Source organism: Equus przewalskii, chromosome 5 (genome assembly GCF_037783145.1).
Source record: "Equus przewalskii isolate Varuska chromosome 5, EquPr2, whole genome shotgun sequence".
NCBI lineage: Eukaryota > Metazoa > Chordata > Mammalia > Perissodactyla > Equidae > Equus > Equus przewalskii.
Window position 1 is genome coordinate 17,093,943 of NC_091835.1, and position 15,281 is coordinate 17,109,223.

The 15,281-nt window shown below is 42.5% G+C and overlaps 1 protein-coding gene across 2 annotated transcripts in view; it reads right to left on the reverse strand.

Annotated features, from left to right (window-relative positions):
* DNER (delta/notch like EGF repeat containing) overlaps positions 1-15,281 on the reverse strand; it is a 302,394-nt gene that overhangs the window by 107,426 nt on the left and 179,687 nt on the right. For both annotated transcript variants that reach the window (XM_070620042.1, XM_070620043.1), the window contains exon 6: positions 11,173-11,326. In XM_070620042.1, coding sequence (XP_070476143.1) covers positions 11,173-11,326 — 154 coding nt within the window. The remainder of the gene's footprint in view (positions 1-11,172; positions 11,327-15,281) is intronic.

Sequence of the window (15,281 nt, forward strand, 5' to 3'; positions counted from 1 at the left end):
ACGATGTCTAGACACCTTGAAGGAAATGCATTGAATGGAATAATCCATTTGGGAGGTGGGGGGAGGACACTAGATTACATCTAGTCTAATGTAGATTTGGAGTATTGAATTTTACACTATTTTGTATTTAAGTGTAAAATATAATTTAAAATTTATCAGTGTATGGAGACAGAAAAATAGCTAACTTTTGCTGTGAATATCCAAATGGATTGGAGAAAACTATATCCTAGTGGCGTCTTTTGATTGCCAACAACATCACAATAAATGGCACCCCTTCAGCACCCCTAAATCACTCTCTCTACCAGCTACACTCTTCAAACGAAGGAAACTTTCTGGAGTTCAATGGCAAATTACATGAGGTGTAAGCCAAGTTGGCTAAATGAGCCAGACTATTAAAAAATAAGGCAATGACACCAAGGTGGCCTCCCACATGCCACAACTAGAAGGACCCACAACAAAGAATATACAACTATGTACTGGGGGGCTTTGGGGAGAAAAAGGAAAAAATTAAAATCTTAAAAAATAAAAAAAATAAAAATAAAAAATAAGGCAATGATCGTTGTTCTTTGAAACATTCTCCTCCCCTGCACCATTGTTTTGCCTATGATGTTTACTTCATGATTCCTCTACTGAAATAACAGTATTCCTCTGCCTCGCTTCGACTCCCTGAGGCAGAATCTAATTGTTTTTTTGGACAGCTGTCCTCAAAGCTTCCAAGGTGGGAATTGTGGTGGGAGCTATTTTTAACGTTCCTGCTCTTTTAATAGCCTGGCCTGTGCAGCGAGGCGAAGCAGCTGGATTTGTACTGAAAGCCTGATGCCACCAAGAGAACCCACCAGCCTCAGTTCTCGCCCTCGGGGGATCCGAGCAGCTGGGCTGGGGCCTCAGCCGCTGCTGCAGAGATGGAGTGCCTAATATTAGCACACTGAAGCAAGAAATAAATAGCAGGAATCTGTGTGCCATCCAGACGTTCAATCTCAGAGGCATCCAATTTCAAAGTCGGAAGGTAGAAATTATTTAACAGAAAAAATTAGTAAGAGCCACTGGTGGGGAGACGACAAACACATCTGAACAAATACACACATAATTCAAAAACCAAAGACAAAGCAAGGAAGACATAGGAGGCCCATCTGTGAAGGCAATCGATACAGTATAACAAAACAGGACTGTGCGATAGAAAGAAAAGCATAAAAGAAAGCGAACATTCAGCAGAACCAGGAAAATTAATCTCAAGGTTAGAAAAAAATAACCACATCTAATCAGTACTAGGCAAGAGGCACAATGGGGAGGACAGTGGTTTGGAGAGTCAAAGGTCCCGGATGGTGATGTAATGATCAGCTGAGTGAGTGCATCAAACGATTGACTTTGACCTTCCTTTCTCTCCTGGGTGAAATGGGGATGATGACGATACCTGGCTCCCAGGACGATGGTAATGACTGAATGAGATCAACTCCCAGCAGCAGGAGCTGTTTCTGTGGAGCATGCCCCTGAATCCACAGTAGCTTGCACCATGCCTAGCACATCACAAATGGCCCGATATTTTTTAATGGATGAACAATTTACGGATTTTAACACCGCCAAGCAATATGCCAATATTGTCTATCTCTCACTTTTTAACCAGCGGTTTAGATCAGTGGTTCTCCAAGTGCGGTCCCCAGACCAGCAGAATCAACATCAGCTGGGAACTTGCTCAGATGCAAGTTCACGAGCATCACCCCAGACCTACAGAATCAAAGACTCTGGGGGCGGGCCCAGCAATTTGAGTGTTAAGGAGCCCTCCAGGTAACTTTGATACGGGGTGCATGCTAAAGTTTGAGAATCACTGATCTGGAAAACTAGCTGCAAACAGTTTTTTTAATATCAAATATTAATATTATTCATTTAAGAGGTACACATATGATGCAGATTACCAAGGAAAAGGTCAGAGAAGGTCAAATACTACATCATATCGCAAAGCCTTTACTGCTGGCTCCGTTGACACACGCTTTTTCCTTCTATGAGTGGGAGCCGCTAGGCTCCATTATTGCACCTGTCATTGCATTGTTTCCAGATCTACTGCACTCTTCTTTAAGAGCAGGTGGTAGTGATTCTCATCCCCGGCCCCTAGCACAGAGCCAGGGACACCACAGGTGCTCATTATAAAGTAATTAACGACCGCATAAGGCCCATGTCGTGCTATTTTTTAAATAACCCCTTTTATTCCATTTCCCTAGAACTCAAATAAGAATTGTGATATTGATATAGGCCGGACTATACATGACACCCTATATCTTCTAATCTGGTGATTACAAAGGGGGAGAGGTTTTGAGAAAGCTCCTTTCATTAAATATATCCTGATGATTCCCCCTGAGAAACTGAAATCAAAAGGAAGAAAACAATAAATGAATTAAGAACTTATGCCATGCGACAGACAAGTTAAGGGACTGACTTCAAGATATTTATCAGATGAAGTCTAAGTTTGTGCCACAAATCAAACTATAAAGGAGGTATTCATTCATTCTTTCAGAAAGAATTTTTTTGTGAGTGAAAATTCGCACTTGGGGAATCCAAAAGACATTCAGACACAGTTCCTGCCTGCAGGGAGCTTACACTCCAGAGGAGGAGGGAAGGCCCGTTCATGTAAGACAACTAAACACATCATGTGAGCAAAAGCAGAGAAACGGCACCAAGTCAGGCACATTTGGAGGACAGTGACAGGCTGGACTGACTGGAGTGTTGGGGGAAGAAGCCTGGGCTGCAGCCAGGCTGTGACAGGCCGCAAACCCACATGCTGAGGAGCTGGGGTTACCAGTGGGCATCTTTGAAAGTTTCTGAACAGAGTGCAGACTTGGTGAAGTTGTGTCATAGAGTGGTCACTTCTTGTTCTCATTCGCTTCAGCTGAGGGGACAGCATAAGTCTCTCGTCCCCGCTCCCTGGGGACAGGTGCTCTGGTCTGGACAAAATGAGGGACCTCCAAAGGGGCATTCAAAACCGGGCATAGGGGGTGGACACGGGCTCTGAGGAGAGAATTCGAAGAATGAAAGCACTGATCCTTGTCATTGGTCATTCTCTGACTGGTATTTAGGGGCTAACTAGGGGTTAAATAGGGGGTAAATAGGTGCCCTTTATGGATCAGCTGTTCTGTGCCAGTGTGAAGGTATATGTGTGTATAGATATGTGCTTATACGTGGATATGAGTATGTACGTGTATGCACATGTGTATATGTTTGTCAGTGCATGTTTCTGCATGTGCATTTGTGTGTGTTCTCTTTAACTCTTACAAGGTCAATACCGTTATTCCATCTCACCGATAAGAAACCTTAGGCTCAGAGGAGCCAGAAAGAGTTGGTGAGTGACTCAGCCTGAAATTAAACCCAGGACAGCAGGCTCCAAACCCCATGCTCTTTACTCCCCATGTGTCTTTTCTCTCCCTTTCATGAAGCTTGTTTGAAAAGACTGTGAGAGCTGAGCAAGGCCAGCCCCAAGGCAGGGAATGAGGGCAGGGAGTGGCCTGCTCAGGCCTGGCTCTTCTGGGTCTTAGCAGAGGGGAAAAGGACGTTCTGAGGGTCCCTCATGGTCCAAGTTGGCTCACCAGAGACGGAGACCACAGAAGGAGTTGGGCAAAATCTTTGGCCAGAGGACAGAATGGTAGGGCTCGGTGAAGGGCCTCAAACTCTTGGCTTGACAATAACAACAATGATAATAGCAGCTACCATTTGTCCACTGCTTACTGGGTGCCAGGTACCTTTCTAAGTACACCACGTGCATCATTTTATTTAATCTTCACAACAACCATTGGATGGTGGTGCTTTGGATTCTGTCACCCATCCCAATCTACAGATAGAAAGCTGAGACCCAGTGAGATTAATTTCCCCAAAGTCACACAGAAAATGAATAGCGGGAACAGGCTCTGCACACGGGGAATCTGACTTCTCAGCCCAGTCAGCTCTCCCCAGTCCCGGGCTTCTGGAATGTTGTGCTGCAACCGTAAGCAAGGCAGTGTGGGTTGTGGAGAGGTGGACAGGCTTATCTCAGTCACTCAGGCAGCAGATGACAACAGCCTGAAGCAGGCGTCGGTGATGGGAAAGGAAGCAAAGCCCAGGGACAGATGGAGGATCATCATAAATACAGCAAGCCTGGTGCCTATCCAAAGATAAACAAGATGAGGGAGTCGCTCATCAGGATTAAGCTTCCAGCCTGAGCGATGAGCACGGTTAGGGCACCATTGATAGAAACTAGAGCCGTGGGAAAAAGCCAGGCTTGAAAGTATGCGTGGGAGGCAGAGGAATGGGGACACTGAGGGTCTGCAGTTGAGTCTGAGGAGGGGGATGAGGAGTCAGCAGACACATCAGTGCCAAGTCCAGTGAAAGTGCTGGAGCTGAGGTGACAGGCCAGGCTGGGAAGGAAGGGTCTGGAAGCCATCCATTTAGAGGTAACAAGGCAGAATGAGTGAGTTCTGCCAAAGGCAGAGGAAATCGGCTAGAGAGGGGTAAGGACAGAGCTCTGGTGATAGAAAGGAAAAAGAAAGGAGGGGAGGAGGTTTGGAGAGGTCCCAGGAGAAGGGACACAGAGCAGTGTTCTGTAAGCCAGGCAAGAAATGCTTCTGAAGAGATGAGGACAAAGAAAAAGCCCTGGAAATTAGTGAGAAGGACACCACCAACGACCTTGGAGAAGCAGTTTCATGATATAAAGAGAAAGAAAGTGTAACTGAGTGGGTAGGAAATTACGAATTGGATCTAGACCGTTGTGTGCCAGTGATGAAGAAGATGAGAGAGGAGGAGGAAAAGAAGGCAAACATGTGGAAGCAGCCACAAGGACCTACTAAATTCTCGCTGGTTTGAGGGACGGGTTTTAAGATGAGACCTTTGAATCCTTGCCGACAAGAAGCCAGGAGGGGAAAGAGGGAGGGAGAAGGAGGATGACAGAGAGAGGAAGCCAGAAAAGGCTGGAAGCATAAGATCCTGGAGGAGGAGAGAAGGGAGATCTCATCAAAGGTGGGGTTCATAGCGGCATTGCTCACAATAGAAACAACCCAAACATCCATCAACAGATGAATGGATAAACAAAATGTGGTGCATCCATACAATGGGACATTATTCAGGCATAAAAAGGAACGAACTACTGTTCACACTACAACATGGATTGACCCTTGAAAACATGATGCTAAATGAAAAAGCCAGACGTCAAAGTATCATATAATTCAACTTACGTGAAATAGCAGAATGGGCAAATCTAAAGAGATAGAAAGTAGATCAGCGGTTGCCTAGGGCCAGCGGAAGGGGATGGCAGGATCAGGAGGTGACAGCTAAAGGGCAGAGGGCTGCTTTTGGGGTGATGAAAATGTTCTCAAATGTGGTGATGGTTACACAACTCTATGAACATACTAAAAACCATGGAATTGTACACTTCAGTGGTATGCAGATTGTATCTCAATAAAACCATTATTTAAAAAAATCACTGGCGTCGTCCACAGCTCCCCACTTCCACTCATACCTCCCATTCATCCCATCAGCCAGTGTTATCAGCAATACCTCCCAGTACATCCTGAATCCCAAACCTCTCATCTCTTCCAGTTCCACAGCGCTCAAGCTGCCACCATCTCTTGCCCTAACAGGAAATGGCCTCCTAATGGGTTTCCCAATTCCCTTTCCTTATATTTTTGTTCTTTACTAAATTCCAGAGTGATCCTTCCAAGAGGGAAATCAGATGGCTCACCTCAGTTCATACCCTCGGATGGCTTCCTTTCACTCTCAGGATGGAATCCCCATCGCTCCACAGCCCACTCACACCTCCTTCCCAGCACTAAGACTCATCACTGGTTCTTTTAGGTGCATGCTCTTCAAACACTCCAGACATATTCCTGTCTTAGGACCTTTGCATGCACTGTTCCCTCTGCCTGGAATACTATTCCCCCTGCTATGCACATTGTTCACAAGCTCATAGTATTCATGTCTCTACACAAGTATTTCCCTTCAGAGAAGTCTTACCTAATCACCCTGTCTACATTCATACTCCCATTTCTCTTGATCTCTTCACCTTGCTTTACTCTCTTCCTAGCACCTATTACTACACCTCACTCCTTCCCTTGACCACACACACACACACGCTTTACACATATATGCAAACATACACCCAGATGCTGTATACATATATGCAAACACACACACACACATTCATGCAACAAAGAACACACACACACATATTGTTGACTCATCTCCCTCACTAAAACATGACCTCCATGAGCACAGGGACTTTCCTCTTTCACAACTGTATTCTCAGCACCTAGAAAATGCCCAGCACATGGTAGATACTTAGTAAATAATTGTTGAATGAATGAATGATCCTCGCAACAATCGCTTATTTTAAAGATGAGGACACCCAAGAACGGAAAGTTTGGGGGGGGGGGGGGTCACACGAAGTTGCTTAACTAGTAAGTAGAAGGGGCTGGAGTGAAAGCCCGAACAGCCATGTTACATTTTGTTTCGTCCTCTCTGCCCCAAATGGTGCTTCCTCTGGTCCCAAGAGGGGGCGAGCAGCATCACAGGCAATCCATTCATAGCCTGTCAGAGATGTCCACACCTCCTGCTCTGTTCAGAACTAATGGAAAACTCACAGACATGAATATGTGGCAGTGAAACATACTCTGATCCAAAGATGGACACAGAGTGAAGAGGCCTGAATTCCTGTTTCTCCATGAGCTTTTAGACCCTGGTCACCCTGGTCAAGTCCTTCAGCTTCACAAAGTCACCATTGCTTCCAACACTTCATGTACAGAGGCAAGTTCTGAGGTTCCTTCCATTCAGAAACGCTGAACTAACCTACTTTTAAAAACTGCCTTCATCTGCTAGTGCACTCCTTTGGTGGTTTTTTTTTTTTTTTTTGGTGAGGAAGATTGGCTCTGAGCTAACATTTGTTTTCAGTCTTCCTCCTTTTTTTTCTTTCTCCCCAAAGCCCTAGGACATAGTTGTATATCCTAGTTGTAGGTCATTCTAGCTCTTCTATGTGGGACACCACAACATGGCTTGATGAGTGGTGCCATGTCTGCACCCAGGATCCAAACCAGCAGACCCTTCGCCCCCGAAGCGGAAGGTGCAAACTTAACCACTCAGCCAAAGGACCGACCCCCACACTCCCTTTTCGAGTTGAGTGAGACTGGACGTGAGGACTTACAGCAAATTCAACTCAAGATTTGTCTCCAGGAGGAGGTGACCCATCTCTAACTCACAACTCAAAGGCATCTGAGTCTATCCTAGCAACACTCAGTGTTTAAAAGAATAAAGCTGGGACGGAAACCCGCTATGTTCCCCTTGCCTCAGAAAGAATGAGTTTTTAAAAATAGGCTGAAATCACCAATTAGTGGGAACAATGAAGTACTCTGAAGTTGAAAAATGCTTTGTACGATGCTAATAATATTTTGGCAGTGGTGGTTCTGAATGTGGATCACAGCTATTCTTTTCAGAAAAAGTAATAGCTCCTTTGAGGAAAAATTATATTCTTGGAATTAGAAGGTTTTTATAAAATAAATCTTGATTAAAGAAGTTAAATTTCAACTTAATCATGCATTCCGTGTCACTATGTGTAAGGCACAGGGCTTGGCACCGACAGAAGATGGAGAAATAAAGAGTAATATCATCTAAGAGTCCCGGCCCTCAGGCCAGCCACAATCTGACGTGGAGGCAAAAAACACAACATGTGCTACAGGGAGAAGCCCAGAGAGGGAGGGCAGAGAGAGGAGAAGCAAGAGTATGGAGCCCCGGCTATGTATCTGCGTGCCTCATATAGAATGCATCTCATTCTGTTCATTCATTCAGGAAATCTTTATTGAGCCAGGCACCAGGATACGTGCCCACAGAACAGACAAGGAGCTTACATTCTCTTTTAATACTCATAACCAGCAGTGGTGAAGGTTGCTGTAATCTCCTTGCAGAGTCAAAGAAGCAGGTCCAGAGAGGTTGTGTAACTCACCCAAGGAGCCCAGCTAGAAAATGGTTAAGGACAGAAACAGGATTTAGACCACTGGCTCTGGAGGTTGTGGTCGAGTGGGGTGGGTAGGGGTCTACACTCCAGGGCAGATGGTCCCAGGTCTCCTGCCTCTGGCACTGAGGGCTCATGTAACCTCAGGCAACAAGCAGGGTCTCCAGGAAGCTCTTTCTGAACCAGACAGTCTGATACCAAAGCTAGATGGGAAACAAACAGAGGAAACAGCCCACGTTTCAGGTCTAATTGTGTGGGATTTATGATTGCCATGTGGGCATTCTGGCTTAAACAGTATGCTATAATGTTAAAACACAAAATGAGAACTCTTCCTGATTCTGCTCCTCACATTAATTTTGCCACTGAACTTGCCTTTAGAGCAGTTGGTATTTACTGTTCATTCATTCACACATCCATCTACATCCTGTCCACCCCTGTGCTGCCAACCAGTGTCAACTTGGGGGAGTTCGCAGCTTCTCGGCTGCATGAAAACCAAGTGGCTGTGACTATTTCCTAATATGGTGTTGCCTTTCAAAGAGTCTGATAACTTCTAGCCACCTCTCTTGCTTTTGTCCCTATATGTAGCCTGTTAGAGACCTCCAGCCTTCTGATGTAGCCATCACATCAATCTAAACAGGAGCCGCCAATGGCGTTCACAAACCCTGTTGCCAAAATCAATAACCTCCTCTTAGATTCTCCTGCAGTGTTTGATGCTGTTGACAATCCCCTTCTTTTTGAAAGTACTGCAAGAAAGTTAAGAAAAACATCAATCACACTGGATAAAAATTTCCTCCCAAAATAGAAATTTTATTGACCACAATCTATAATTCATCTTATATGGCACGCACACATATATGACATTTGTCAATGTTTTACTATTTCAAAAATCATCTCCTGCTTCCAAGAAATCGCAATAAAAATCAAAATGAAAACTAAAGCAGAGAGTTTATTACTTAACGGACTGAACACCCCATCTGCCATATTCATACATCTCTAGTTTACCCATGACTCAAAAAATTCTATTGGCACTGCCATTTGACGTAGAAATTAATATTAGTAAATTTGGAGCTGAAGCTTCTTTGCTGAAAATAATATTTTCACTTACTGAGAGATGTTCTCCTCTGAAGAGAAATGAACATTGCGTCAAGACAACAATGTCTCCGCGAAGAGACTTTGTGGGGAGTTCTTGTTCTCTGGTGTCAAGAACCTGGTTTGAAGTCATTCATTCAACAAACAAGGTAATTTCTCATGATCAAACTTGCAACAATTTGAGCACAGCAGGATAAATTTTCAAAAGGAAAACACGCTTCCCACTGTTTGAGAGTTCTCATGCATATATCTGGAGCTTCAGAAGTGAATTAATTGATATTAATTAACCTGTAAATAGTTCTTTCACAAAGGAAATGTGGTTTTCCTAGAGAAATATAAGTTTTTCAAAGGCATTCAGAATTAAATTAAGTAGAAAATTCCTCATTTCGAGCATCCAGTCCCTTTTTTGAACAAAAGTGCCTAATATTTTCTCTCTTAAGAGGAGACCTGTTGGGCATGAGAAAGCTGAGAGAAGGACATGGTCTTGAGTCATAACCTTTGAACCAGGAAAGTACTGCACAACTGCGTGGCTGCAGACACAGAAAAGGAGTGTAATAATCAAGAACATGGGCTTGGGAGGCAGGCAGAAGACGCCGGTTCAAATCCCACCTCTGACAGTTACTGGCATGGGCACCTGGCATGACAGAGCCCGTGAGACTGTTGACCCTATTGTCTCCTTTCCTAGTCAGAGCCTCTAGGGACTAAGTGACTGGATTCTGGCAAATGGACACAATGAGCTCCGTTTTGGAACGACTGAGCTCAAGGTGGCCTGGGACATCTAAATGGAGATGCCAAGTAGGCAGTTGGATAAATGGGTTTAGAGGGGAGTCTGACCTGTAGGTACAAATTAAGGAGACACGCTATGAAACTGTTAAAATGAATGAAGTGGTTCCGTATGTACTGACATGGAAGGATGTCTGTGATCTACTGGTAAATATATACAGTGAAAAAAGCAAGTTATTGAACAACATGTATACTGTAATCACTTTTTTAAAACATGTAGAAAAACATAAGCATCTGATCTAAAAGAGAAATATACACACTCACACATAGACATACACATACACAAACACACATGTGTGCACGTGTGCAAAATACATACCAAACTATTAACCCATCCTTACGATTTGATAAAGTGTGGGATACAGGCGTGAAGAACTTTGACTTTTTCGTTTATAAACTTCGGCCATTGTTGGGTCTTATTTCTGACAATAAGCATTTAATCACCCCAAATCCCACTTCACTCCATCCCTCTCTCCGTCTCCAACTCCTACCTCATCCTGAATCCCCACTCAGTGGCAGACGTTGGCAACAGGATGAAATGGAAAAAGAAAGATGATGTCAGTTTGGCACATTGTTTAATAATAAAAAAGGAGTAACTCAGCATTTGCTTGAAGCTGCATCTCCACAGCAGTATGAAAACGTTCACTGGTAAAATGCTATTCCTGCTCCTTGAGGGTTTACCATCGAGCTGGCTGAGCAGGAAGTCAATTAAGATAATTGCCAGAGAATAGAATGTGTGCACAGCGTCCACTGCGCTCTCCTAAGAGTCACTCTGAGGATTTGAAAATCTCATGGAATATCCAGGAAACCCCCATATCAACCAAGGAATGGTAAAGACTTGCCCTTTGTTAAGGGCAATGTGAAGAACAGAGTACCAAGAACTTAAGCTAATGAACATACATAAACAAAAGGAAATTAACGTAAATGGATGGGAAGATTAGCTGGCTTTACAGAAGAACCTAATTTATCCTAGACTTTTCTCAAGTTATTTAGCATAATCACTCAGCACAGCACCAGGCCACATTCAGTATATATTTGCAGAATTGTTTTTGAAAGACTCACGTCTCTATTTGACCAAGAATACCATGATCCCAGAACAAAAATGGTGGAATGCTAAGACGGAAGCATCCTAATGTCAGAAAGCCAGCTAAGGGACACCATGTTTATCCCATGTGAACTTCCTTCTTCCATGCCCCAATTAGATAAAGCACAGACTGAGGAAATCAAACGAGATCTTGAAGTCACCTTGTCCAACAGCTGGACAAAGTATTATTTAACCATCACTAATTAATAACCATATACTCTAAAAAGAGACATATAATAACTATTAACAATGGACACCATACCAGCAAGGCAGACACAGGTGAAATTGCTCCCATCTTGCTTTTCATTTGCATCAATACAGCTGGCATTGTTCTGGCAGGGTTTCCTCTGGCAGGCATCAAATTCTTCACAGAAAGTACCCACATATTGGTCATCACAGTTACAGGAAAAAGTTGCCTAAAATGCAAATATATAGTATATGTTACTTGAGTCCTCCAAAATGTATGCTTCGGCTGTGAAACTCAAAGTTCAAAAGCACTACTTCTCTTTATAATTTTACCCACACTGAGTATTTTAATCCTGTCACTTACGTCATGATCTGATTAAAATCATAGCTTTAAGAGAAATAGTATGTATTTCTTTACAGTTGAACTTCAAACATTTATTTTTTTTTTATTTATTGATATTTATCCCAACCTTTTTCAATCGTATTAAAATAGAAATGGAAAGAATACCTGCATTTTAAGCAAAAAATGAAGTTTTGCTGGCCTGACAGGGAAATGGCAATTTTGCTAGAGCAGATATACTGTGCTACAGCTATTAAATTAGATGTCACTCCAACCAACTAAATCCTTCAGCAGAGACAGTGCTTGCAACAAAAACATCATCAAATGTCATCTTCGGACCACTGTTCCAGTTCCAGAGCACTGACAGCATTTACTGAATCACCCTGTAAATGGGCCTCATTGTGCAGCCATGCCTACAATCTGAGTGCGAGGGAAAATGAAGAGTATATAATTCAAGTAAGCTTTGTGTTTGGTTTATGAGATTCACATTATTTTAGTAAAAGTCCATAACTCAGACCCAGAGCACTGCATTTGATTTAATTCTGAGATGCCTGTAAAATCGAAATAAAAATGAGCCCTGCTCTGTTCTTAACGCTGGCCTGAGGGTGGTGGCAGGTCTAAAAGAAACCCTAAGCTGGCTCCAAAGCCTGTGCAAAGCAATGGACATCGTTAGCGCAGATTTTCATGAGGAGGAAGGGAGGAGGCAAAGAAGGATGGCTTAAGCAAACCTGGCTTCTGAAAAAGTCAAATCTAAACTTTCAAAAGTATCTTTCCCAGCTCTCCCCAAGCCCCACACATCACCAAGTGTTCGAATCTCTACTGTTCCAAAGCCCCGCCCACAGCCTCTCAGCCGGCCCAGACTCCCTCTCTGGGTCCCAGCCTCCTGCTCCTAGAGGGAGACTCTCCTCTCTTCTCCAGGTGTTGTTAACTCAGGATCCCCACCCAGTACTCCCCTCCAAAGGACAACACAGCGCCTTCCTCCCTCCTGAAAGAGGAAAGCGTTGTCCACTCTTCTCTTTAGTATTTTTTTCATCTCTCAATCACGTTTATAGTTTTTGTCCATTTCTTGATAAATTTACAACTACATATTTAGATTTCTTTGTAGCTAGTGTTAATGAGATATTTTCCTCATCCTTTTCTTGCAACACCCATCATACTTGCTATCGATTATTACTGGTATAAAATGCGAGGTTTATGTTACCAGTCATCACACTGAGCTCTCGCTACAGGTAAGAGGTTTTAATTGATTCTCTTGGGTTTTCTAGATAAAACAAAACCCCCCAAAAGCACATAGCAATTGCAAATAATGATTCTCCAGTCCTCATGGTTACAATAGTGGCTCTTCCAGAATAATTTTGATTTCAAAGGGAGGTTTGCAGAAGTCCCCACTAAGCAGAACGCTGGAATGATGACTGAATTTTATCAAATGCCATTTTAGCTTCTGTAAAAAAATCATCAATTTTTTTATCATTGACCTATCAAGATGCGAATTGAATGTTTAAATTTTCTAGTACTGACTCAGCCTCGCATTCCTGGAAGGAAGACTCATAGAACTCATTATGCAAATTGTTTTATGGCTGCATTCTATTTGTAGGTTTACTTCTAGTGCCTTCCATCTAACTTGCCCCACTCCTAGAAGACTCCTTTTCTAAGAAAAACTGTCCCTTGAACAGTGGCTTACACTGGAATAGCTTACACTGGAACTGGATGCCCCTGGCCACAAGTGACAAACCAGGAGTAGATGGACTCCTGGCCTCAGCAACCAAGCAAGAAGCCAGACAATCAAACAGGACATTGAGCTCGACCAAAGCGCCAGATTTTATGTGGGTGTGTTTCCTTTGTTAATTGAATATGTTTTTGTTAAAGGAGTTGACAAAATCCTTGTAATCTGCATAATCGAGTCTTCTTTAGCTCAAGAACACATTCTGCAGTTATGTCTTAGAAGCCAGAACAGTTGGAAGAAAAGCAATGGCTTTTTTCTTCTTAAGCTAGAGTTAAGTTTTCTGCCTTCTATTTCTGTCATCTCTCACACTTCTTTGTGGCAAACGGAAATTCCCTCTGCATTCTAGCAATAGTTGACTTCCTATCTGGTTTATCGTGATGTGAGTTTTTCCTTTGGTGTGTGTTTGCATAGACTTTGTAGTTGAAAGCTGGGAGAAGGGGCATCAAGGACTGTTAGAAAGGCAGACTTTTACATAGGAAACTCCTTTTCTAGAACTGTCTTCTAAGGAAAATCTTGTCCTTGCTCAGATTTACAACAAGGTACACCTTTGATATTTGCAGGGGATGTGTCTGGATCCCTTTGTGCATCTGCAGATTTGTGACTGCCTTTGAAATGTAAATGCTGTGCATGCCCAGCGCATACAATTCCAAAGCGAGTCTCAGCATCCTAATAAATTACCACGAGTCATTATTTTTGGCAGCTGTCCTCTAAAATTTACTTGGTTTCTATCCAGATGTTCCATATTGCAGATAAATTTCTTTGGCTATTTAGGGACTACATTTTGCATATAACTCATCTGGCGAGTTCCACGGAAAATATGTTGTTTGTGAAAATAATTTATTAAAGTCCCAAATCAAATATCTTCGAGTTAGCTTTGATTGAATTTAAAGCGAAAACAGAAGCCACACATTTTGTTTGGCTTTGTTTTAAGCAGGAACCTTGAAGGAAACTTTAAGAAACTGTTGAAACAATTGCTTTTGACCAAGCAAAACAATGAACTGATTCTTAAACTTTGATTGATGGATGAGGAAGAAGATTAACAAATGTGTACATACCCATGACCATAATCTTTGTGTATTCTATATCATGCTGTCCATAACGTTAGATTTCTTCCTAAGTCTATTTTCTAAGAACTAAGAGCTTTCCTAAAATATTAAAAGGTTTGTTTTAATAGTTTCAAGACTGTTGACTTGTAAGAGGCCATGAATATTCATTAGGAAACTATGTTTTTAACATATTTGTTGCAGAAAACTGTGTTTGATCACCGAAAAGTCGTAAACCGTTATACCAACCTTAAGCAGTTTAACCTACTGACTATGAGATCATTAACCTAGGACCAATTGACTTAACCGGCATAAGAGACAAAATGGACTTAAAATTACTAGCTTAACTAAATTACAGGAAGACAAATCTTTGCCAAACTATTGTATATTTCTATGTAAAAGTCTCTTTCAGGTAAAATGAAAAGTGACCCTCAGAGATTAATTTTAGAACCCAATGCGGAATCTCAATTTTCCTCAAGAGCTTGAAGTCAAATATTCCATTTGTACATTAATGAAACCTTCTCAGATAGTGGTAGGAAAAAAATTTCAGTCAGACTGAATTCAGTTATTCACCCACACAACAAATGTTTATTGAGCACCTGACTATGTGCCAGGCACTGTTCTAGAAGGGGAGACACAAACGGGAATAAGACTCTCTCATGGGGATTATACGCCAGTGGGGGTGGCTGACGATAAACAAATGAACAAGTCAATAATGCAGTAAATTAGGTGATAAATGCTATGGGGAAGCATAAAGTAGGGAAGAGGAAGAGAAGGATCCCATAAGAAACATCCTTATTAAACCTACTATTGCAATTACCATGAGGACATTGGTGGGCACACTATATGCCATACATCATTTTCTGCCTCATTTATAAAGCCCTACCCAAGAAAAGGCACTCATTTAAGTGCCAGTAAAAGTTTTGCTAGTCATGAGAAGTGACGTTTTGTCCTCAGGAACAATGCAGATCACGAGCCTGCCCATTTTTCTCTCCTTTGGGATTTGGCTGCGGTATGCTCAGAGTCTACTGGAAGTTCAATTTTAACAAGTATCTAGGCTCTGTGACCTATATGACTAC